Consider the following 25,784-nt stretch of genomic DNA (forward strand, 5'->3'; position numbering starts at 1 on the left):
CTCTATGGAGTTCCCGTTGTGGCGCAGTGGCTAACAAATCTGACTAGGAACGATGAAGTTGCAGGTTCAATCCCTGGCCTTGCTCAGTGGGTTAACAATCCGGTGTTACCGTGAGCTGTGGTGTAGGTCGCAGACGCAGCTCGGATCCCGAGTTGCTGTGGCTCTGGCGTAGGCTGGTGGCTACAGCTCCGATTGGACACCTAGCCTGGGAACCTCCATATGCCGAGGGAGCAGCCCTAGAAAAGGCAAAAAGACGAAAAAAGAAAAAAAAAGAAAAAAGAAAATACCAACCCTTTAAGCATTGTTGATTCCCATGGCAACCAGCCTTCATTCTTAGGGACTTTCCAAAAGGTACCTTGTTAAGATAAATTCAGGTGTGGCTGAATGGAGCCTTTTGTGACTATTGAGTTACTCTGATATTGGAGCTATTTCAGGAACTGAAAACAAACAAACCAAAAAACCCCACAAATACTGTAATAAAAGATGTCCCTATGGCTCTTGTATAGAAGAGTTTTAGGAGCTATGTGCCAGGAACAGTAGACAAAGACAAAATATATGGTGCTTATTATAAATCACAGTATCGGAGTTCCCGTCGTGGCGCAGTGGTTAACGAATCCGACTAGGAACCGTGAGGTTGCAGGTTCAATCCCTGCCCTTGCTCAGTGGGTTAAGGATCCGGTGTTGCTGTGAGCTGTGGTGTTGGTCGCAGACGCAGCTTGGATCCCGTGTTGCTGTGGCTCTGGCGTAGGCTGGTGGCTAAGGCTCCGATTAGACCCCTAGCCTGGGAACCTCTATATGCCGAGGGAGCAGCCCAAAAAATGGCAAAAAGACAAAAATAAATAAATCACAGTATCACAGCCCATGCCCTGGTCTCTGAACACAGATCCTTTACAACAAAAATGATCATAAAATTCAAAAGAGACTGGAATATCACTATAATCCCATTTAGTCATTATCCAGTCCATAATCATGGAACTGTCTCCCAGGCTGAGGCCACTCAGACTTGCAGACTTCCACTGGAGACCTTGTCGGATTCTAAAACCAGCAGTGGTCTCAGAAAACACAGCTTTACCCTTTTAGGCATCTGATACAACTGAACTGAAATAATATCACCTCTTGCTCTGAGCCTCTTCTGAGGTAATGTAACATTAGATTTCCCTCATTACATAACCCATTTATTGATTCCTTTATCCATAACTACTCTTCCCCATCCTCTCCATTTATACCCATACATTTCCACCTTTGGAAGGGACATTAGGTTCAGCCACTATGTTGGTCTAGACTGCAGACAGTGATATCAGACTAACAAATACCTCCCCTCAGCCCACTCCTGTTCAGATAGGGCACAGTTACATAGGGGCAAAACTAGTGGTCTCTTTTCAACACCAGGAAATACAGCTGCATTCATTGTTAACCCCAATTCTGGCAGATCGGGTGAAGGTAAAACCCAGCCTCATCAGGCCCTTAAGAATTCTGACATAAGGTTTAAAAACACAGTTACAGTTTCTTTCTTAAGAAACATCCCTGTTTCTGGCACTTGTAGTTACAGCTGTGGTCCTGTGACCACTACATCAGGTAGGAAAAAAATTGAAGTGATGTGAGGAAGAAGAGAAAAAATATATAGATATAATGGTTATATCAGCTTCATCCTTCCTTAGCAATAACTGCATATAGCATCCTTTCTCCCCCAGATCTACCAGAAAAAGATACATATGTCTAGCACGGATTCTCCTTTAGCCCCACTCATGTTCACATGGAGTGCGAGCACTCTCAGGATGGCATACAAGCCAGCCCTTCATGCTTTTATCTCCCACTGTCTGAGATAACCAGCGTTTTAACTGCCTGTTTCAATTCTTTCAAACTACAACTCTGAGGAGACCTTTCCGCCCATTGTTGGATATTATGGGCTCAGTGTATTCCTTGGTCTGAAGAAATAACATTAACTGTATAAATTGGTGCGATATCTTCAGTTCCATTTCTTTTACAGCACTATGAGCATTTGCATCTACATTGGGTAAGCAAAACCCAGTCCAGAGTCAGTATCTATTCCTGTCAAGACCCATTTGTGGCCCCCCAGGGCTACCAGCCTCAGTCTGGCTCATCAGCTATATCCAGGGCCTTCCCACAGGAAATCTGCCACATTGCCATCTGCAGCCTCTGTTTTTTTGTGCTGGCAGGCAAAAGAGTTCTTGTTGATATTTTGTGCCTCAGAGGGTGCAAGAGGAACATGTCTAGATTCAGTCCATTTCTTATTGCTATAGACTCCCAATGTCCACCTATTTTACAGACCCAGGTGGCCACCTTAAGTGAGCATATGGGGCTATCTGCTTGTCGATTCCAATCACCTTCCAAAATTGGAAGGGAGTTCTGATGGGCATCAGTGTGTCCTACTTTAACATACCCCTCAAATTTCCATAGGGCTGTGTCCCATATGGGCATCATTTAATAGGTCAGGTTTCCATTGCACTCCTGCCCGACCATATGGCCAGGTCAGGAAGAGTGGGTGGATATTTCTTATTATTATCACAGTAACACACCAGAGAAAACACTACCATCTCATTTCTAAGGTTCCAAGGTCGCTAGCTGGTCTTCCTTCTTCTCTGCACCTTTCAGTCTCCTATGTTTATTTTATATACAATATCCAGGGAATTAGCTGCACTTAGTAGGAAATAGAGAGAAATTGAGTCCACTCCACTTTGACCCAGAACGAAAGAATTCATGTCATTTAGTCATTTGTTAGGACATCATTTTCTAAATATCTTAATATATAGGAACCATCAGAGACTGAGTGTGCAAAAGACTTGTTTGGTGGCAGACTTACTTCTGACATGATTGCAGAACGACAGGGACATTCAAACTTCACTCAAATGCAAGAACTAAATTGGACTTCATCATCCATCAGGTACAATCGTTTCATTATATGCTATCTGATATTATCATTAAATATATAGTTATTATTTTTCTAAGGTTTATAATTTATACACCATATCAAAATATAACCAGTAATTCAGAAAATCATCTACCATATCTCAAAAGCCCATGCTAACTTTACCACCTTTGAAATGCATAATAATTTTTATTATCAGGCACTATAACTAAAATGTCATCAATCTCTAAGACCCTTTATTCTTTTTTCTCTATAAGCTAAGCATTTGAAATTAGAATATACTAAGTTTGTTCCTCACATTGTATCACTCTAATCCAATGCTATCTGACTTCTACTGCCACCACTCCTCTGATACTGTTCTTATGAATGTTATCACTGCTCTCCTGGTTTACAAATTCTTTTCTCTCCTCTCTTTTTCTCTTCTGCATTCTTAACAATCAGACATCTTTAGCCATTGTTTTAATTTATGACAATGACCCCCTGATTAAGCCCCAAACCTAGGCTCCTGATAGGAACATTCAGTTGCTCTCTAGATAGCATCTAGGAGACTGTAATATTCACCAAGCCAGTCTAGGGTTCATTTCTCTCTCTCCTTTGTCCTACATTTTTAATTAATCACCACATTCTACAGAGTCTATGTCATAATACCCCCCTTCTTTCCATAGTCACTGCCATTGTCCTAAGTAGGGGAATTAACTATTTTAGAAACTTTTCTTATTGTTCTTTGCATATATTAACTACCTGCAAATCCATCCATTATCCATACGGCCTTCTAAGTTGCAAATTTTATCAGATCACTTCGCTTTTCAACATTGTTCAGTGTTTTCTACTATCTATAGAATAAAATTTGAAATCTCTTTGTATGACATAGAAGACCTTACCTTTACTGCCCCATAACTCTTTATACCCCAGGAATTCTAAAACATTCTAGTTTCTTAATCTCAATCATAAAATGCTATTCGATGTTTCTGCCTTTGCTTGCAGGTGTTCCTCTGTCTGGAACTCTTTCTTTCTAATTTGCCTGACAAATGCCAAAAATTCTCCAAATCTCATTTTACAATCTTTCTCCCCTGTGAAGTCATTCCTGACTTTCTCAAATAGGTTTTTCTTTATCTAAAATGCCACCACACTTAACTGTATCGTGGAAATTTCCCTTTTTTATTATAGTTTTTCTGGATCCCATTTTTCGAGGACAGAGACAGTGTCTTTTATATTTGTGGCAGCCTTTCCAAACATAAACTGTCTGCACTTAGGAAATAACTAATGAAAACATGTCAAAAGAATAAAGGACTTATTAATGGATAAAGGATGACATAATTGTAACTTCAGGAATGAGGATTTGTTTAAAAATGTGGTTAGACTTTTGCACAGTAAAGGAAACCATTGACAAAAAGCAAAGACAAGCTCCTGAATGTGAGAAAATATTTGCAAGCTATATGATTGACAGGGTTAATATCCAAAATATATAAACTACTCATACAACTCAAAATCAAAAAACCCCAAACAATGGTTAAAAGTGGGCAGAAGAACTGAAGAGACATTTTTCCAAAGAGGAAATACAGATGGCCAACAGACACATGAAAAAATGCTGAACACTGCTAATCATCAGGGAAGTGCAAATCAAACTACTATAAGATATCATCTCACATCTGTCAGAACAGCTATCATCAAAGAGAACACAAATAACAAATGTTGGTGACGTGGAGAAAAGGGAATGCTCATATACTGCTAGTGGGAATATAAATTGGTGCAATTGCTATGGCAAACAGTAGGGAAGTTTCTCAAAAAAGACTAAAAATAGAACTACCATATGACCCAGCAATTGTACTCCTGGATATTTAACTGGCAAAAAAAAAAAAACAACTGAAAATAGTTTTTCAGTTTTTCAAAGATACACCCCAGAGTTCCTGCTGTGGTGCAATGGGATTGGCAGCATCTTGGGATGTGGGTTCGATCCCCCGCCTGCCACAGTGGGTTAAGGATCTGGCATTGCTGCAGCTGCAGCTTGGATCCGATCCCTGGCCGGGGAGGTCCACATGTGGCATGGCAGCCAAAAGAAAGAAAAAAAAAGGGATACATTCACCCCAGTGTTCATAACAGCACTATTTACAGTTACCAAGATATGGAGGCAATCTAAGTATCCATAAACAGATGAATGGATAAAGAAGATGTGGAATATATATGTATGCCATGTTGCCGGAGGCCAGCTCCGGCAGTCAGGGAGTGTACACTTTTTCCCAAAGGAGAGGAACGGACGTCGGCTTTTGCAACGGAGACAGCCTCTTTGTCCCTTCTTTCAGGGTGCTGGACTGCTCAAATTTTATTGGCATAAGTGGTTGATTATATAGACAGTTTTTCACTACAGATTATATCATAGTGTTAAAAGTACATTGGTTAACTTTTACATGGTATAGCAGCTATACATCACGTTCTAACATCTTTGTCCTAACTAAATTTAGTGAGTACAATTTAAGGGCAATTAGGTAGAATACATCATGTGGAAAGGAGACTCAGTACAAATCATCCCATGGCCAGCAAGTCTCCACATGTTGAAGAGGTCACGTACACAAGAATTAGGCATTCACAAATCTTGTTTTTAGACTGGTGCTTATCTTTAAAGTGTTATGGCAAGGAGACAGTGTAAGAAAATATAACTAACTATCACTTAAAAGCTTCTATAACTCATAGCTAGGTGTCTTTTGGTCAAGAATAATATATGTCTAACTTCTATGAACCTCATTAAAATCCTCACTCTAAAGTTTACTATATAACTAGTTAATAGATAAACACTATGTTTTAAGTAAGTTGGATTAAAATAGGGGAAAGTCCTTTAGGATAAAATTCTTATTATATTATTGTTGTAATTTTGTTAAATCACAAGTCACCACAGGAAAACAAGAATGGAAAAGAATAATAATAAGCAAGTAATCAGGAAAGACTGAGGAAAACTGAATAACAAATAAAACAGGAAAGACTAGTAGGTCACCCAAGAAACAATCCATGTTCTCCAGCGCAAACATGGAAATTGTTTTCCCAGGAAAGCCCCAATTCTTCCCCATCAACATCAAAATGAGAGCTGTGTAACCTGAGGCTTGCCCTCGGCTTGTACAGAGCAGGCAGGCTTTTATCCTGACCAGAGGCCCACCTTTGGCATGTACCGTTCAGGCAGGCTTTTTATCCTGACTAGAAGCCCACCTTCGGCTTGAGCCATTCAGGTGAGCTTTTATCCTGTCCAAGAGGCCCACCTTCAGCATGTACCATTCAGGTGAGCTTTTATTCTGTCCAGAGGCCCACTTTCGGCATGTACCGTTCAGGTGAGCTCCCTTCCTTGGTTAGGAACTTGCCTTCAGGTTTTTCTGCCATCAGGCAAGGTCCTTTCTTTGAGTCCCTGCATCTTCTCGGCTCCCTGCAATGTCACAACATGGATGGACTTGGAGGGTATCATGCCAAGTGAAATAAATCAGATGGATAAAAGATAAATACTGTATGATGTCACTTATGTATGGAATCTTAAAAATAAAACAAACAAGACTCACAAGGGAGTTCCCATCATGGCACAGCAGAAATGAATCCGACTACGAACCATGAAGTTTCAGGTTTGATCCCTGGCCTTGCTCAGTGGGTTAAGGATCTGGCATTGCCATGAGCTGTGGTATAGGCTGCAGACATGGCTCAGATCCTGTGTTGTTGTGGCTGTGGTGTAGGCCGGCAATTGTAGCTCTGATTTGACCCCCTCGCCTGGGAACCTCCATATGCCATATGCTGTGGGTGCGGCCCTAAAAATCAAAAAAAAAAAAAAAGACTCACAGATCTAGAGAACAAATATTGGTTACCAATGGGGATAAGGGGGTGGGGAGGAGCAAGATAAGTGTAGAAGATTAAGAGGTACAAACTACTATATATAAAATAAATTAGCTACAAGGATATATTGTACAACATGGACTATAGCCAATATTTTAACTATAAATGAAATATAATCTTTAAAAATTGTGAATCACTGTTTTACACCTGAAACTTTAATAAAATTGTACATCAACTATACCTCAATAAAATAAATAAACAAATGAAATAAAGGTACATCTAAAAAAAAGAAATGCTTAGGACGAAATGATTTAGTTTTATTCTCTTTTCCCTCATAGCTCAAAGGAAGGTAAAACAGTTTAAAAGCTATGGGCTAGGAATCAAGCATTCTGACTAATTACCAAAACAGTCTTACAAGGTGGAATGCCATAAAAGTTTTCAGGAGATTCCATAGAAACTGTTTTCAAAGACCTTACCTACTTTCTCCTTTTCTTTCGTATCCCAAACCACTTCCTGGCTTTTCAGAAATAACCTATTTCATATATATCCTCTGCAGCTTACAACCTGAAAATCTTATGGTTTACCATATTGACTTTACTATAATTTCATGAACATGTATATAAATTTATAGAGAAATTAGAGATGTTTATTTTTAAAGTTTCTTTTATGACAGTGCTATGTTTATGTGGGTAATGGATGTTTTTAAGTCAATGAAATTGTCTATCATTTTCTTACACTTATACTCAATAAAAATGTGTATTTATCTGATCATTTGACCCACATATTTTATATTATGGCAATTCTTTCTGATAGAATTTGTCAGATGAGATTTTCTAAACCACCTTTCAGATTATACATGAGGGATTCACCTATATAATTTGCCTATTAAATTATAATTATATTTACTCTGTCTAAATTCAGAACTGTAGATTTGGTTCCTGTTGACCAATTTAGAAATGTGTGTAATGTGAATCTACAGAACAATAATCTTACCTCATTCAGTGGATTAATTTATCTGCCTAATGTGAAGGTGAGTCACTCACAAATTTCCTTTTTTTCTTTCAAGGTTTTCAACACAAGCTGTAATCTTCTTTACTTTGGATTAAAATGTATATTTGTGTTTTTAAAGAGGAGAAATTATTCCTAAAGTATTTTTTCACCAAGAAAAAAAAAGTATTACTTCCCAAAGTTATTTTGGTTGACCTCGTTCTATGTAATTGTCCTACAATATGGGAGGGAAGGTTGCCTCTGCAGTGCGTGAAGTGGGAGGACACTGCGATTCTCCAAGCTGCCTCATTGCTTCCAGTCCTATAACTCTGAGCCATCTGCTAAGACCTTTCAAACTTAGGGAAATCACAATCTCTGCATCTAAAGTATTATGTCATCTAAATAAGACTTGGAGAAGTCAGGAGTACAGATTGAGAAACTGAGCAGCTTTCTAGGGTCTCCATTATTTTGTTAGAAATGATGTCATTTCTCAGAATGTCAGATAATAACACATGCAAAGCCAAATCCCGAAAATTTGGGACATAAAAATTTATGTCAGTTTTAACCATAATATATTAAATTCTGTTGTATAGTCCAAGTTTTATCCATAATGTTTTAATAGGTGTTAGGATGGTGATCATCTCAAACCAAAGCTATACATACAGCATCATTCATATTTTAATAGCTGATTAATAACAGATTCTTCCTGTAGGTCTTATGCCTCAACTATAATCATATTGAGTCAATCATGCCCCGACTAAAGCCTCAGACTCATTTGACCAACAGACAACTACTGTACCAGAAAGTTCCTTCAAGTGGTTATGGGCAGCAAGGAACTGCAAAAATAAACAGGTATTATTCTTTTTTGACGATTATAAATAATTTGGTTGGGAACTTAAAAAGCAGCTAGTCACATTAATGACAGCAGTGCATACTTTTAGTTTATTTTAATACTTAATTTAATAACTACATGCCAAACTTCACAAATAAAAAGCTACCAAAATACTTACAAATTAAAAGGGTGCCCAGATACTCCTTCGTCATTGTTTTTTTCTGCTTCCTCCATTTTATACCCATATTGTAAAAAATGGGAGAAAAAGAAAAAACCTTGTATGTTTTATGAACTTTTTTTTTAAATTGAAATACAATTCACATACCATAACACTTACCTTCATGTACAACTCATTGATTGTTTTAGTATACTCAAAAAGTTGTGCAATCATTATTACCATCTACCCCGAAAACATTACCACCCACAAAAATGCCCCCTACTCAGTAGCATGGACTTAGGTTTCTTTTAACCTTCATTTTGTTTTATTTCTAAATTATTTATCTGGTTACTTAATGCCCCAAGATCAATGGAAAAGCAACTTATTAAGAAGACATTCCTCCCATCTTCCCACACGTTTTTGGTAGGCAAATATATATCCCCACGTCAGAGTACTTCCATTCCAGTTTTCCCAATGAGGGGCATTCCTTGGGTTTTCATCACCTTTACTGAAGTATAGTTTACATAAAATAAAACTCACCAATTTAAGTGTACAATTTAGTGAATTTTGACAAATATATTTAGTCATATAACCTTACCACAGTCAAGGCACAAACTATTCCCATCCCCAAAACTTTCATTATATCTCTTTGCAATTCCCTCCCCCGACACCCTGATGACAACCCCTGATCTGCTTTCTATCGCTAACATTTTGCCTTTTTCTAGAATTTCATGATTAGAGTCATATATTAAGTAGTCTTTTGTATCTGGCTTCTTTCACTTAGCATAATTCTTTTGATATTCATCTATGTTGTTGCAAGTGTCGGTAATTCATTTCATTTTAGTGCTGAGTAGTATTCAATTATATAAATTATACAACATACTGTTTATCCATTTATCATTGATGAACACTTGGGCTGCTTCCAGTTTGAAGTTATTTTTATTAAAACTGCTATGAAAGTTTTATTTATACACATTCTTTATACTGGACTATTCATATTTGTTTTTTAACAGCTTTATTGAAGTACAGTTTACATACCATATTCACTCATTTTAAATGCATTATTTTTACTAAATTTATAGAGTTGTGCAGCTATTACCTACCACAGTACAGTTTTAGAACACTTCCATCACACAACAAAAAGATCCCTCATGTCTATTTAGAGCCAGTTCTCTTGTCCAACTCTAGCTCTAGTAAATCACTAATTCATTTTTGGTAATTGTGTTTCCTAGACATTTTATATAAATGGAATCATATGTAGTATTTTGAATTTGACTTCTTACACTTAGCATGTTTTTGAGACTCATCCATGTTATAACATCTGTTAGTAGTATATGCCACCTTATGTTTCTCTATTCACCAGTTGGTAGACATTTGGGCTGTTTCCACTTTGGGGATTGGTATGAATAATACTGCTATAAACATTTGTGTAGATTTGTATGTGCTTATATTTGCATTTCTCTTGGGTAGATAGGTAGGAGTGAAATTCCTGAGTCATGTGGTAATTTAATATTTAACTATTTTTTTATGGCCATACCCACGGCATATGGAAGTTCCCAGGCCAGGGACTGAATCTGAGCCACAGCTGCGACCTATGCCACAGCTGCAGCAACACTAGATCCTTTAACCCAACCTGCACCACTGCAGCAAACAAAGCCACTGCAGTTGGATTCTTAAACCACTGTGCTACAGCAAGAACTCCAATGTTTAACTTTTTAAGAAGCTGCCACACTGTTTTCCAAAGTGGTTGCACCACTTCACATTAACAAAAGTTTTGAGGGTTCTAATTTCTCCACATCTTCACTAATACTTGCTTGTGTTTTTGATTACAGTCTAGTGGAGTTGAAGAAGTATCTCATTGTGGTTTTAATTTGCATTTCCCTCATAACTAATGTTGTTGAGGAGCTTTTCATATGCTCATTAGCCATTATTATATCTTATTTTGTGACTGTTTAAATTTTCTTATTTTTCAGTTATATTGTTTGTTTTTTATTATTGAGTTCATTAAATATTGTGGATACAAGGATACAAGCCCTTTATCAAATAAATGATTTTCATGTATTTTTTTGTCTTTTTTTTTTTTTTTTTTGAGGGCCACAACTGCCGGCCTACACCACAGCCACAGCAACACCAGATCCTTAACTTACTGAGCAAGGCCAGGGATCAAACGCACAATCTCATGGTTCCTAGTCAGATTCATTTCTGCTGCACCACGACGGGAACTCCCATGTATTTTCTCTCAATGTGTGGCTTGTCTTTTTTAATTTCATAAATGGTGCCTTTTAAAATAATTTTAATTTTGATAAAGTACAATTTATCAACTTTTTCTCATACAAATTGTGACTCTGTTGTTGTACCTAAGAATGCTTTTTGCCTAACCTAAGATCAAATGATTCTCTCATATGTTTTTTTCAAAGAAGTTTTTTTTCTTATGTTTAAGACTATGATCCATTTTGTTTTGGGGTTTTTGTTTTTGTTTGCTTTTGGGGCCACACCCATGGCATATGGATGTTCCCAGGCTAGGGGTCCAATCAGAGCTACAGCTACTGGCCACACCCATACCCACAGCAATGCAGATCCGAGCCCCACAGCTCATAGCAATGCCAGATCCTTAACCCAGTGAGCAAGACCAGGGATCAAACCTGCATCTTCATGGATACTAGTTGGGTTCATAAACTGCTGAGCCACAATGGGAACTCCCTGATCCATTTTGAGTTAATTTTTTGTATGTGTTGTAAGGTAAAACATGAAGGCTAAATTCATCTTTTTGCATGTGGATATTCATTTGTCCCAGCACCATTTGTTTAATGTACTATCCTCCTCCCCCATTAAATTGCCCTGGTACCTTTGTTGAAAATCAATTGACCATATATGTAAAAGTTTATTTCTGGACTCTCTTTTTTTTTTTTGGCCACATCAGTCACATGTAGGCTAGGGATCAAACCCAAGACACAGCGGTAACCCAAGCCACAGCAGTGACAACGCCAAGTCCTTAACCACTAGGAAACTCCATGGACTCAATGGGACTATATTTCATTGATTTATGTGTCAGTCTTTTCACCATTTCCAGACTAGTATGATTACTGCAGCTTTATAAGTTTTGAAATCAGGAAATGTAAGCCCTCCAGCTTGTTTTTTTTTCAAAGATTGCTCTGGGTATTCTGGGTTATCTGCATGGCCTTATAAATGTTAGGATGAGATGGTTATTTTCTGGAGGAAAAACAAAACAAAAACCTTTGATAGAGATTGCACTGAATCTATTGATTGATTTTGGGTGAACTAAGTAGGGCCACCTTAGTAGTAATAGTGAGTCTTCTAATCTGTGAACATGGAATATTTCTCCATTTATTTAGATCCTTAATTTATCTCAGCAACGTACTCTATTCTTCTGTGCATACATTTTGCACTCCTTTCGTTCATTTTTTGTGAAGTATTTAATCCTTTGATACTATTGTGAATGGAAGTCAATTTCATTCTCATTTTATTGCTGATGTATAGAAATTCAATTGATTTTTTTTAAAAATTGAAGTGTTATTGATTTACAATGTTGTGTTAATTTCTGCTGTATAGCAAAGTGATTCAGTTATACATATACACACCCTTTTTAAATATTCTTTTCCATTACAGTTTATCACAGGACATTGAATGTAGTTCTCTGTGCTGTACAGTAGATTCTTGTTGATTATCCCCTTCATGTATAATAGCTTACGTCTGCTAATCCCAACCAACCTTCCACTCTATCCCTCCCCCAACCCCTCCTCCTTGGCAACAACAAATTTGTTCTCTATTATGTCTGTGAGTCTACTTCTATTTTGTAGATAGGTTCTTTTGCATTGAGGTTCAATTGAATTTTGTAGATTAATCTTCTACCATGTAATCTTGCTGAACTCATTTATTGGTGCAGTAAGTTTTTTTGATGGATTCCTTAGGATTTTATAAATACAAGATCATAACATCTGAGAATTAAGACAGTTATACTAATTCCTTTCCAATCTGGATATATTTGTTTTTTCCTTTTCTTGTCTGACTGCACTGGCTTTTGCTTTTTATTTCAGGTAACTCTTTCTGAACTTCTTTGTTCTTTACTACATAAAACTATTTTTAAAGAAGAAAAGGTGACTATGTAAATTATAGAGATAGTATATTATAGTTGAATTCTGATTTATTAGTAAATTCATCCTTTTCTTTTTTTAATTTCAATTTATAGTAAGTACATACCAAACTGCCTCTTTATGTTTATACAAAAAGCTGGTTTGAAATGAAGTTTATGGGCTCAAACTTATATGTGTGTTTCAGAGATATAATGAGCAGTGAAAATTTGCCTCCAATAATGCACAGTTTAGAAGTTCTTCATTTGGGCTACAATGGAATTTGTAATTTGATTCAGCTACAACTTAACAGACTAAGAAATTTAAAATTCCTCTTTCTGCAGGGTGAGTAGCAACAATGTTAATGAGTAAGTCTTTATTATTAAAAACTGATTTGATTCTTATCTTGTTTTGAAAGCAAATATTAGAAGAGATTCATTGACAGAAATATTTTAGTAATCACAAATGGGTTTCTCTTGAGTTATTTGTATAAATAATGTAAATGCAACATTCTAGAGCTATAGAGTATTGCATTCTAGGACAATATTCTGTAGCCCTAGAAAATACATTATTCTAGGACTATGTACAGTATTACATAATAATTTATTTTTATGTCATATTAAATTTAAAAAAATTAGAAAGCAACCAGAAAGTAATACAGACGTACCTGTTAACACCAGAACTGTACTAAGTACTAAGAAAGATACAGAAATACTTTTTTTTTTTCTTTTTCTTTGGCGGGCTGCCCCCATGGCATGTGGAAGTTCCCAGGCTAGGGGTTGAATCGGAGCTACAGCTGCTGGCCTACACCACAGGACAGCAAAGTGGGATCCAAGCTGTATCTGTGACCCACACCACAGCAAACAGCAACACTGGATCCTTAACCCACTGAGCAAGGCCAGGGATTGAACCCACATCCTCATGAATCCCAGTCAGGTTCATGAGCCACAAAGGGAACTCACCAGAAATACTTTATTATTGGAATTATATATAATTGAAATCCTTGCTCTAACGCAGTTAAATATCTACTTAAAATATTAAGTACTAAAAATGAATTAAGTTCTGACTATGTGTTACTAACTTAAGTTCAATAGAAGTTTAGAGAAAAGAGAAACTGAAACATTAACCCTTCTACATAACTAGGACTCTTTGAAAAACTGATAGTCTTTAGGTTAAAGGTAAGCATGACAGAGAGCTTTGCAAGTAGGGGAGGAGGAGAAGAATCACAAGGGCACAACTGTGGTGTCCATGGGCCAACACCTGAAAGCAGAGAGTATGCTGTTCTCTAAGAATTATGAAGCATCTAAGCATGATCAATATGATGGATAGTGTTTATTTCACAGTTGGAAATAGGGAGGCATAGTAAATTTTTAGAAAAGTAACATGAGGAAAAAACAAGGTTTGGAATAATAGCCTAAATATTATTTAAGGACACAGAAGAAACATTGTGAGACCCATTAGTGAGACACGTGGAGAGATATCTGTGTTGATGATCTGAGTATAGTAACTTCTTTCCAGAAAAGACAGTCTTTTCTAGATATTTAAAAAAGTTAAGATGCAAACTATTGCTTTTGGAATGGATAAGCATGAGATCCTGCTGTATAGCACTTGGAACTATATCTAGTCACTTATGATGGAGCATGATAATATGAGAAAAAAATGTACACATATATGTGTGACTGGGTCACCTTGCTATACGGTAGAAAATTGACAGAATACTGTAAACAAGCTATAATGGAAAAAATAAAAATCATTATTTAAAAAATAAATAAAATAAATTTTAAAAAGTGAATGTATCTTTTTGCCTATCAAAAGTGTTGGCTAAAGAACAGGGAGACTTATCCCTAAAAGAACAAGACTTAAGCATAACAATGACAGATCTTTTAAAAGATTCATTGACATTCCAAAAGCAGACACCTGACTCTGGAAGGTGTATTTTAATCTAATAATGTAAAGGGGAAGCCTGTTGCTAGACATGAAAAATCAGAATAGAGGGCAGACTTATGCAAGAAGCGAGGCAATTTACTCTGACAGTAATGGCTGTCATTTACTGAATCACTGGGCAAGGTGTTCTTCTACAAAGGTTATCTCATTCAAACATCACAGCATCCCAACATGATAAGTAATTTTATATGCATTTTATAAAAAAAAGAAACAATATCAGTGGGCTAAATAATTTACCTAAGTTTTGACTAGTAAGTGGTGTGGTACAGAGTCAAACACAGTTCTGACTCCAAAGCACATGCATTTTCTATCCAGCATGAATGATATGATAAGGGTGTAGGCTACAGTAGTGTCAGTGGGAAGGGTAAGAAGCGAGTCCAAATGCAGTTTAAAAGGAGGAACTATTAGGACTTAATGACTAATTAGATATACAAAAAGAAAAAAAGAGTTCAAGATGTTTTAAGCTTTCAATAAGTGATTGGGCAAAAGGAGGTTCTAAAGCTAGGTGAAGATTAGTTAGTGTTGTGACAGCTTTGAGACATAAAAATGAAAACTTTGGAGTTCCTGTTTTGGCTCAGTGGTAATGAACCTGACTAGTATTCGTGAGGATACAGGTTCCATCCCTGGCCCTGCTCTGTGGGTTAAGGATCTGGCATTGCGGTGAGCTGTGGTATAAGCTGACTGCTGCAACTCTAATTCTACCCCAAGCTTGGGAACCTCCGTATGCCATGGGTGCAGCCCTTTAAAAAAAAAAAAAATGAACTTTCTCCAGTAGTACTGGACCACAAGTGAGAACTAGAGATATATATTTTAGAATTATCTCAGTGGTGGTGACAGGTGAAGTCACAGCATATGTGCTTATGTAAGAAATAAATAGAGCAAAAGAATGAAAAGTCAAAAAGAGATGTGGAGACACAACCCCCACCCCACTGCCTCCTAACAACTCCCCTCCACATCCCACCTCCAGCATTAAGAAGGCTGTAGGGAAAAAAAAAAAAAAAAAAGAAGAACCAACAAAGAAGTCATACAAAAAATTTTGAAAGAAAACCAAGAAATGTAGACTTTAAATGTCGGGGAAAAGAGGATGAGAGGCCTAAAGTCAGATGACAAAAAGAATGAGACCTATGAAAAAATACTGGATGTAGACAATTGGATTCAATAAAAGGGAGACTTTCAAAGTATCAGGTTGGAAGTCTGGGAAGAGCAAAAACGAAAGTGAACACAACTTAGAAGGAAGTGGTTGGATAAACAGTAAAGACAACAGACTGAGGTTGTATGCACAAGAAACCTGCCCCTGAAAAGAATGTTAGAAATCAGATGGTAGCTAGTTAAGTTATGAGCATATCTGGAGGTTTTAAAAAGAGGTGAGTTAGGTTAAAGATACTGAACAGGAGGAAATGATTCTGAAGTCATTCTAAAGGTGGAAGAGGGCAAAAGCTATAGGAGATTACATACATGTAGCAAGTGATAAGATGAGGCCATGCCAGCCAGGGTCCACCAGAGAATTTAAGAACCTACATTGCATCTGTTGCATTAACTTGCAAGATGGTGGGGAAAGATAAAGTCTTTGGGAAAGGGTAGGGTGGGACTGTAGAGAAGCAAGTTAGAATCTTAAGAATTAAAGGTCAAATTTATCTAAAATGTAATTATCTAGTTAAATAAGGGGAAGTTTTCAAACAATGGCAAATGCTGAGTTTATAGAAATATAAGATCCCTGAAATCACATTTACCAACATTATTTTGGAATTTTCTTTCTTAAATATGTTTAATGAGCATTCTAAAATGAATAATGGCCAAAAATAAACTACTATAAATAATATTCAGCACCTAAAGCTATCTCATGTGATTTTTAATACCATTGGACCCTTAAATACTAAAAGTGACAGTCCAAGCACATAATTTCATGAAAGTAATACATTAACACAACTGAGTCATTTTTCTCAATATAACCTGGATAGACTTTTTTTCATTTATAAGTCAGGTACTGGTAATGTTTCAAAGTCTGTGACTTAATTCTGTAAGCAATTTTATTGAAGGTTATGATATTACCAACTTTCTCTAAAAAATAAAAAAAGTAAGTTTCCCATATTTCATCAATTCAGAGACAGTTATTTTTTATATTTTAACGTCTTGAAATCAGATTATATCTTAATTGGTGGCATATCACAGTTCACCTAGCCAAGTTTTTTTGGGGGGAGTTTGGGGGTTTTGGCATTCTTGGCATACATACATAAAATAACATATCTTAACACTTGTTGGTGTCTTAAATTTGATGAAATATGTTAAATTTCACCTCTTCTCATGATTTCTGATTTTGGTGGTATAATCGTGCATGGATGATTTCGTATCTTTACTGAATATATACCTTTACTGGTGAGCCTTGTCATTTGTGGAATTTTTGTTTCCTGTTGCTGATCTTTTCTTTCCTGCCTAGAGATGTTCCTTTAGTATTTGTTGTAAAGGCTGGTTTAGTGTTGCTGAATTCTCTCAACTTTTGCTTGTCTGTGAAGGTTTTGATTTCTCCTTCAAATCTGAACAAGAGCCTTGCTGGGTAAAATAATCTTGGTTGGAGGTTTTTTCCTTTCATTACGTTAAGTATATCATGCCACTCCCTTCTGGCCTGCAGAGTTTCTGCTGAAAAATCTGCCGATAACCTTATTGGGATTCCCTTGTATGTTACTTGCTTCTTTTCCCTAGCTGCTTTCAAGATTTTCTCTTTGTCTTTAATTTTGGTCAGTTTGATTAATATGTGTCTTGGTGTATTCCTCCTTGGGTTTATTTTATATGGTACTCGTTGTGCTTCCTGGATTTGAGTGAGTGGTTCCTTTCCCATTTTAGGGAAGTTTTCAGCTGTTATCTCTTGGAATATTTTTATGTTAAATTTCAAAAAGAAGAATTCCAAGAAACTGGGATCACATGTTCAATAATATCTTAGTTTGCTAGGGTTGCTATAACAAAGTGCCACAGACTGGGTGGCTTGAATAACAGAAATGTATTTCCTGACAGTTCCAGAGGCTAGAAGCCCAAGCCCATTTGGTCACTTCTGAGGGCCTCCCTTCTCGGCTTGTCATTGTACTCTGTATCTGCACATGGTCTTCCCTCGATGTCTCTATCCTAACCTCCTCCTCATGTAAGGACACCAGTGATATTGGATTAGTCCTCACCCAGTGACCTCCCTGCATGTTATTTACCTCTTTTAAAGACCCAAATACAGTCACATTCTGAGGGACTATGGATTAGGACTTCAACCTATGGATTTTAGGGGGTGGGGGGTGCATGAATCAGTCCTTAAGAAAGAAGGAGGATAAATAGTGGTGAAAGATAGGATGGCATAATAGAAGCAGCATTGTAAATGGTCTGCTAGGCCTGGTGTTGCCACTTTTAGGTCATTGAGCAAGACTATTTCTCTTACCCTCAGTTTTTGATAATTAAAAAATGATATCTTCCCTGTCCTATTTTGAGACTCTAATTGAAAACATGTATAAAAGTACTTGGTCAACTCAAGGGTTCTCTTCTTATATAAGTTATCACTCATACTTATAAAACTATTGATTGATATAGTAGAGAGGAACCATAGATTATAATGAAAAGATGGAGGTTTTAAAGAATGTAATGAATTCTTAAATTTTTAATTAAGTTGTAGTGTAAAAATAAGGTGAGAAAGAACAGCATAATCAAGGTATATTCTTCTAACTTAACAACATAACATATTAGTTTATTTTTTTTAATATTTAGATATACCTATTTGAATACCAATTAGAATAATCCAATGTACTTAGGAAGTATGTATTTTGTAGCACTTTTATAAATCTACTTTTGTCAGTATCAACTATTTTAGCATTTAATTGCTGGACAGATTGGGTCAATTCAGTACACTGTGTGTACATCATATCTTAATCTTTCACACATAAAGGAGAAATTTTACCAAACATTATTTGATGATGATGCTACTTTCCTGTAAGTTACATCTCTGTTTTTCCTTTAAATATGTTCTTCTTAATACTTCATTTTTTAAAAACCATTTGATAAAAAATATTTAAATGAAGTTAGGTAACTTTTATTCAAGAAGTTTGGGCTCATTTGACACATGAGTCATCTTTTTTCAGGAAATGAAATCAGTCAAGTGGAAGGGCTTGACAACTTAGAAGTCCTTCAGGAATTAGTAGTGGACCATAACCGCATCAGGGCATTTAATGATAGTGCATTTGCCAAACCAAGCTCCCTGTTGGCACTTCACCTGGAGGAAAACAGACTACGAGAGCTGAGTAAATTACAACCTTTGGTAAAACTAGAGAAACTCTTCCTAGGATATAATAAAATCCAGGTAACATTATTTTGATTTTTTGTTGTGAGATTTACAAGACTTATTTCCTTGAACATAAAGCTTCCAAACACTCCAATGAAAATGTAGCTAGTATGTTACTTATCATTTATATGACATGTAAATACTCTAGAATACAGAAATTCTACCCTGCTTCTAGACATAAACCCAACCAACATCCACCTGCAGATCCTCTAAGAAATCTCTTTTTCATGACTGCTCTTGGTCCAAGCTATTTATGCATCTCAATCCCAGACTGCCTCTGGCCCTTTAAATTTAACATATGTACTTGACATTTGAATCAATTCCTGATAATATACTTTGACTTGGCTTTAATATTCCATCTCTCCCCACTCAAAGCTTCCTTAGCTAGTATTCTGCCTTTGTTTCACCTGCTCATAATTCAGCCTATTTCCATTAGGCCACTATCCCAACTGAGCTGGCCCAAACTCTCTCCTGAGATAATATGCAGATAAGGGGGTTAACAGTATACACATAACCTTACACAGCCCCTAACATTTCTCTCAGTGTTTTGGTAATGATTTGTTGGTTCTCCTCTCATCAGTTTTGCTATTTTTTGCCCATACCTCTAAGCAAGCTTGAAGACAAATTGAACTGCTAACTGCCCTAAGGTCAGGGACCAATTCTTTCTTGACCACATTTGTCTTAGTATATAGTCTCATGCCTTGTACATATTAGATATTTAATCAATTTGCTAGAGTTCAGGAAACCTTTTCCGGAGTGATATAAAAGTCTGTTCAAGGCTGCAAGGAAATCATGTGCAATGCCCCTTTCTACAACCAGCAACTAGGAAATATATATACAGAGAAAATGACACATAACCAATACGCTGAGGTTCATACAATATTCATCTGAGATAAAGTGTGCCAAAACTGGTGATAATTCTTCCAAAGAAATCTAAATTAGGAAAATTGCTATCCTATGGGAACTCCTTCCAGTGATATCACTGAGCTAATACAAAGTATTTGTCAAATTACACTTACATGAATCAGAGACCTTGCCCAGTACCAAGCTTTACTAATAATTTCAAGGATACACAGGGTTTGGGACATTTCTGTGGCTTCTCATATTCTACTTCCAAATGATCTAAAGTAAGTCTAAAAAATTTTTATAGTTACTAGGTGAACAAGCTAAGCCCATTTGACATTCCAAATAGGAATAGCATATAAATAACTTTGTTTTATTACTATGATTAGCAACAACCTTAAGCAGATCTTATTGAATCAATTTTGTTAGAAATAACATTTTAGAAATAACTTTGCAAAAACTAAAATGTATTTGCAAACTTTCACCAATGTTATATAAATGATAACAAATAATCCCATACAGTAGCAAAGGCAAGTCATTCAACTAGAGAAATAGTTTTCAACTGTACATATTCCCAGCAAATGTCAGGATGGAGCCCATTCAATATGACATGCTCCTTTATGTTTAAGGTTGTGTTTAATATGTACCTTTTAAGTTGTTTACACTGGATTCACCTCCTTTTCCAAGTGACTGGGTCAATCCTCTTGGAAATTAACCAATATAACCTGAGTTTTAGAACAGATCATAATTCATTTGAAAAGTATATGGCCCTTCCTAACAAAGTGTATGGCCTACTTCCCATGTTAGCATGTCATCTTTACCAATCATTTATTTGGAATCAATAGTACACAGATTTGTCATTACTCAACAGTATAGAATATTGTCACTCAAGCTCACTTCAGAAGATTCAATCATAAAAACTCCTTGCAATCCATACTTAACATATAATTACTTCAAATCAGCATATAATTTGAAGATGTTGGGTCTAACCAAATAATAACTTATTGCTTAACATAGGATATGACAGAACTGGAAAAACTTGATGGGATCTCTTCCCTCAGAGAGCTTACAGTTTATGGCAATCCGGTGAGTCTGTTATTTTTTTCTAACTTATTAGTTAATTTACTTTAAATATAATTTAAATTATAGTTGTATAATTTATTTTTATATAATATGATGATTTAATTTTATCTGTTCCCATATGGAAACAGTTATCCAAGCACAATTTATTGATTAGTCTCTTCTTTTACCTGATTACAATATAAACTGTACTGTTATATACAAGAGGATCTGTTTCTGGGTTCCACTTTGTATTTATTGGCCTAGTTGTCAATCCTATAACAATATTAAACTGTGTTAATTACCAAAGTTTTATATTAAGTCTTTATGTCTGGTAGAGTAAACACCTCTAATTTTCCTTCTCTTTCACCTTCTCATTTTATTTTCTTCACTGTCTTGACTATCCTTGGCCCTTTACACTTCCTATGAGTTTCAGGAAACAGCTTCTCAAGTTAAATGAGAATCTTGTTGATATTTTAATTGAAATTGCATTGATTTATAAATTAATTTGGGGGAAAATCTGCCACCTTTCCAATTGGAATCTTTGAAGAGATCAAAAACATAGCACCCTTATTCACCTAACATCTGAACAAATTGAGAAATGTGACAGTGGTAGATAGAGAGGTGAGAATATTTTCCTTAGCTTGGTGAGAAAAACGAACGGGCCTGCTAACAGATGCCAGAAGAGTAATCTGAACACCCAGTAACAGGAAATAGTGACTGAGGCCTTTCCACATGGGAGGAGAGCTTCTCTGGAGGAGTAGAAGGCATTCTCCCATCAGCGCTCCTCAAGAGCAAAGACAGGAGGAGCTAAACATGCCCAGTTGAATCCTTCCAGATCTATCAGTTAAGTCACTCCACTTCCCTGAGTGGAGGGGTAAAGAGACTGAGAAAGCCAATAATGCCACATTATAGAGCTATTTTCACCAAGAAGGGAATGCAATAAGCAGCTCCCCTAATATTCATAGCATTCAGTCTTCTTATTCATAAACATATACCTCTGCATTTACTTGATGTCCTCAATAAAGGTGTGTCATTTTCTCCTAAAGGTTTTAATCATCTTTGGCTAATTAATTTGGTTTAATAGTTGTTTTAAACAATATATTTTTACACTGTTCTAGCTGTCTGTTGCTAGAGTATAGAAATTCTTATTTTTGCATATTACTCTTTTTTTTCCCTCTCTTGGCCATATCTGCAGGATGCGGAAGTCCCTGTGCCAGGGACTGAACCCACACCACAGCAGCAACCTGAGCCACCGCAGTGACAATGATGGATCCTTAACTTGTTGAGCCACAAGAGAACTCCTTGCATGTTACTCTTTATCCAGGAAACTTGCCGACCTTTCTTTTTAATTCTAATGGATTATAAATTTTATTGGACATTTCTCTTTAGACTATCATAGTATCTGCGAACAGTGACTCTATTCTTTCTTTCCAATCCCTACGGTTTTTATTTCCTTTACTTCTCTCAGTGTACTAACTAGAACCTCTGACACAGTGTTGAATAGACACACAGATTTCAAAAGAATGCTTCTAAACTGTCACTATTAAATATGATGTTTGCTATAGGTTATGGGTAGATAACCTTGGACAGTTTAAGGAAGTTCCTTTACTTCCAGTTTACTACTTGTTTTTTAGAATGAACAGAAAGTGGATTTTAACTAATTGATAATGCAGTATTTCTCTTTAATTGTTAATATGCAAATTACATTAATAGACTCTGATGTTAAACCATCCTTAAATTCCTGGGATGAAAACTACTTGGTCATGTTTTATACATTATTGGATTCAATTTGCTAAAATTTCATGTAACATATCTGTATCTATGGAAATAAGTAAAATTATTCCATAATTTTGTCTTCTTACACTATTCAAGTTCATCAAGACTGTTCTTGCTTCATAAAATTAACTAAGAATTTCTCCATCTTTTCCTAGTCTATAAATTAATATATGCGAAAGAAGATTCATATGTTCCCTGAAGGATAATTAGATCTTATCTCTAAAACCATCTGGGCTTAATAATTTTGAAGTTACATTTTAAATTGCTTATTCAAATTATTTAATGGATATAAATGTCATTTTCTATTTATTCAAAAGATAATATTGAAAAGTTATAATTTTTAATACAATTGTAGTTTTCATTTAAATTTTTCACTTACTTCTATCATAGTACTTCCATGAATTTATAGAATCTGTACTATATCTGTGTTTTGTCACCTCTTTAGACCTAAATTTGTTAATTTTTTTTTTTTTTTTTTTTGGTTTTTAGGGCTACACCCGTGGCATATGGAGGTCCCCAGGCTAGGGGTCGAATCGGAGTTGTGGCTGCCGGCATACACCACAGCCACACAGCAATGTGAGATCTGAGCTGCATCTGCAACCTACACCACAGCTCATGGCAACACTGGATCCTAAACCCACTGAGCAAGGCCAGGGATCAAAATCCACAACCTCATGGTTCCTAGTCAGATTCATTTCCACTGTGCCATGACAGGAACTCCTTTTTCTTTTCTATTCTTGATGAGCTTTGCTAAAGGTTTATCCATCATATTAGTCTCTTCAAAGAAGCATATTTTGTTTTTTTCAAGTGTATATTTCCTTTTTTAGTTCATTAATTTCTACCCATTATTATTTTCTTCTTTAGTTTCTTAGGATTTAGTTTTTAAAAAATTCTGAAGCAGAATTCCTAGTTTATCAATTTTTACTATTTCTTCTAAATGGATAAATTTTAGGTTATAAAACTCTGCTTTAGAAACATCCTGAAAGTTTTATTTATTTATTTATTTATTGCTTTCTAGGGCCATTCCCAGGCTAGGGGTTGAATCAGAGCTGTAGCTGCTGGCCTACACCACAACCACAGCAATGTGGGATCCAAGCTGAGTCTGCGACCTACACCATAGCTCATGGCAATGCCAGATCTTTAACCCACTAGGCAAGGCCAGGGATGGAACCTACATCCTCATGTATCCTAGTGTCCTAGTGGGGTTTGTTAACCACTGAGCCACGAAAGAAACTCCTAAAAGTTTTGATATGTAGTGTTTTTTCCTATCCTTTATTTCTTAGAATCAGCTTTACAAAAGGTTTCTTCAGTCCTTGAATTTTGAGGGACATGTATGTTATTTTCAAATCTATGAGGTATTTTTAGTTATCTGTCATTTATTTCTAGTGTTCATATATTTTTGTCAGTAGATATAATCTAGTTATGTATTCTTTGTATTTATGAAACTTGCTTTGCGGCCTAGAATGTGCTCTTTTTTCACTCAATTTATATGTCTTAGAGACCTCTCTCCATTAATGTATATGCATCTACATTTTTAAAAAATTGCTTATCCATTCCCTTTTGATGATAATTTCCTTCTTTCTTTCATCTTTTTTTGTCATCTCCAATATTGCTGCATACTTCTTCATGTTGTCAGTCCCCCATATCATCCACACATTCAGAAATTTGCTAGATTTGCTAAAAATCATGGAACTTATCATACAGTTGAACTCATGGCTTAGATTTACTGCAGTGAATAATGAGGATACACAGCCAAGTGATAAAGGAAAAAAAACATGGGCAGAGTCTGGAGGAATCCATGTGCAGGCCTCCTTATCCTCTTTCCCTCACGTAAGGGGTCATACAAGTGTACAGTGTTAACCCAACAACAAAAATGCTGCAATAGATGTGTTATATTTCTGCCCAGGAAATCTTATTAGACCTAAATGCATTCAAAAATTGGGGGGTGGGGGTGGAGTTCTCTTGTGGCACAGTGGGTTAAGGATCTGGTGTTGTCCCTCCAGTGGCTTGGGTCACTGCCATGGCATGGGTTCAATCCTTGGCCCAGGAACTTCCACAAGCTGCAAATATGGTCAAAAAAATTTTTTTGTTTAGGTTGGTCACACAGATACCCTATACCTATCACATACCAAAATTCCAGACTCCCAGAAGAAAGGCAGGTTGAATACATATTGTATTGTTTATTTAAGCAGTCTGGGCATAATTAACTACTCTTATCAGTTAAGGAATGGTGAGAAAGCTTCTGAAATCCAAGTACCAAACACTGATCAGGAGCTATCCTTGCAAGCAGATTCTTCCTAAGATAACAGCCTCAAGCCTACAATGTAACTCTTTCTACACACTTTATTATGCACATATACAAATTTTTTTAGAGTAGGTTAACACTATGAAGTGATGAATCACACAGTTCAATAGAAGTATATTGAATTAAACTCCATAGTGCCTCTGGGAGATTATCATATAAGTTTCAAATTAATTACTTATAAGTGAACTTTTATAATATAATCCTATTCATGAATTGGGATTGTCTGTAATCAATGAAAATTATACTCTAAAAAGAGACTAAACCTCCAAATGGTAGCTTTGTTTTAAAAAAAAAGTTCTAGGGAGTTCCCGTCGTGGCGCAGTGGTTAACGAATCCGACTAGGAACCATGAGGTTGCGGGTTCGGTCCCTGCCCTTGCTCAATGGGTTAACGATCGGGCGTTGCCGTGAGCTGTGGTGTAGGTTGCAGACGCGGCTCGGATCCCGCGTTGCTATGGCTCTGGCGTAGGCCGGTGGCTACAGCTCCGATTCAACCCCTACCCTGGGAACCTCCATATGCCGCGGGAGCGGCCCAAAGAAATAGCAACAACAACAAAAGACCAAAAAAAAAAAAAAAAAAGAAAAGTTCTGGCGTTCCCATTGTGGCTCAGCAGTAACAAACCCAACTAGTAGCCATGAGGATGTGGGTTTGATCTCTGGCCTCACTCAGTGGGTTAAGGATCTGGGGATGCCATAAGTTATGGTGTAGGTTGCAGATGCAGCTTGGATCTGGCATTGCTGTGGCTGTGGCATAGGCCAGCAGCCACAGTTCCAATTTGACCCCTAGCCTGGGAACCT

General features: G+C 36.5%; 1 protein-coding gene across 1 annotated transcript in view; it reads left to right on the forward strand.

Annotated features, from left to right (window-relative positions):
- Nucleotides 1-25,784, forward strand: part of LRRC9 (leucine rich repeat containing 9) — a 106,456-nt gene that overhangs the window by 73,624 nt on the left and 7,048 nt on the right. The window contains exons 23-28 of the mRNA XM_047769217.1: nt 2,772-2,902; nt 7,610-7,718; nt 8,388-8,527; nt 12,961-13,097; nt 18,803-19,020; nt 20,863-20,931. Of these exons, the coding sequence (XP_047625173.1) occupies nt 2,772-2,902; nt 7,610-7,718; nt 8,388-8,527; nt 12,961-13,097; nt 18,803-19,020; nt 20,863-20,931 (804 nt within the window). The remainder of the gene's footprint in view (nt 1-2,771; nt 2,903-7,609; nt 7,719-8,387; nt 8,528-12,960; nt 13,098-18,802; nt 19,021-20,862; nt 20,932-25,784) is intronic.

The sequence above is a fragment of the Phacochoerus africanus genome, chromosome 2, assembly GCF_016906955.1.
Source record: "Phacochoerus africanus isolate WHEZ1 chromosome 2, ROS_Pafr_v1, whole genome shotgun sequence".
NCBI lineage: Eukaryota > Metazoa > Chordata > Mammalia > Artiodactyla > Suidae > Phacochoerus > Phacochoerus africanus.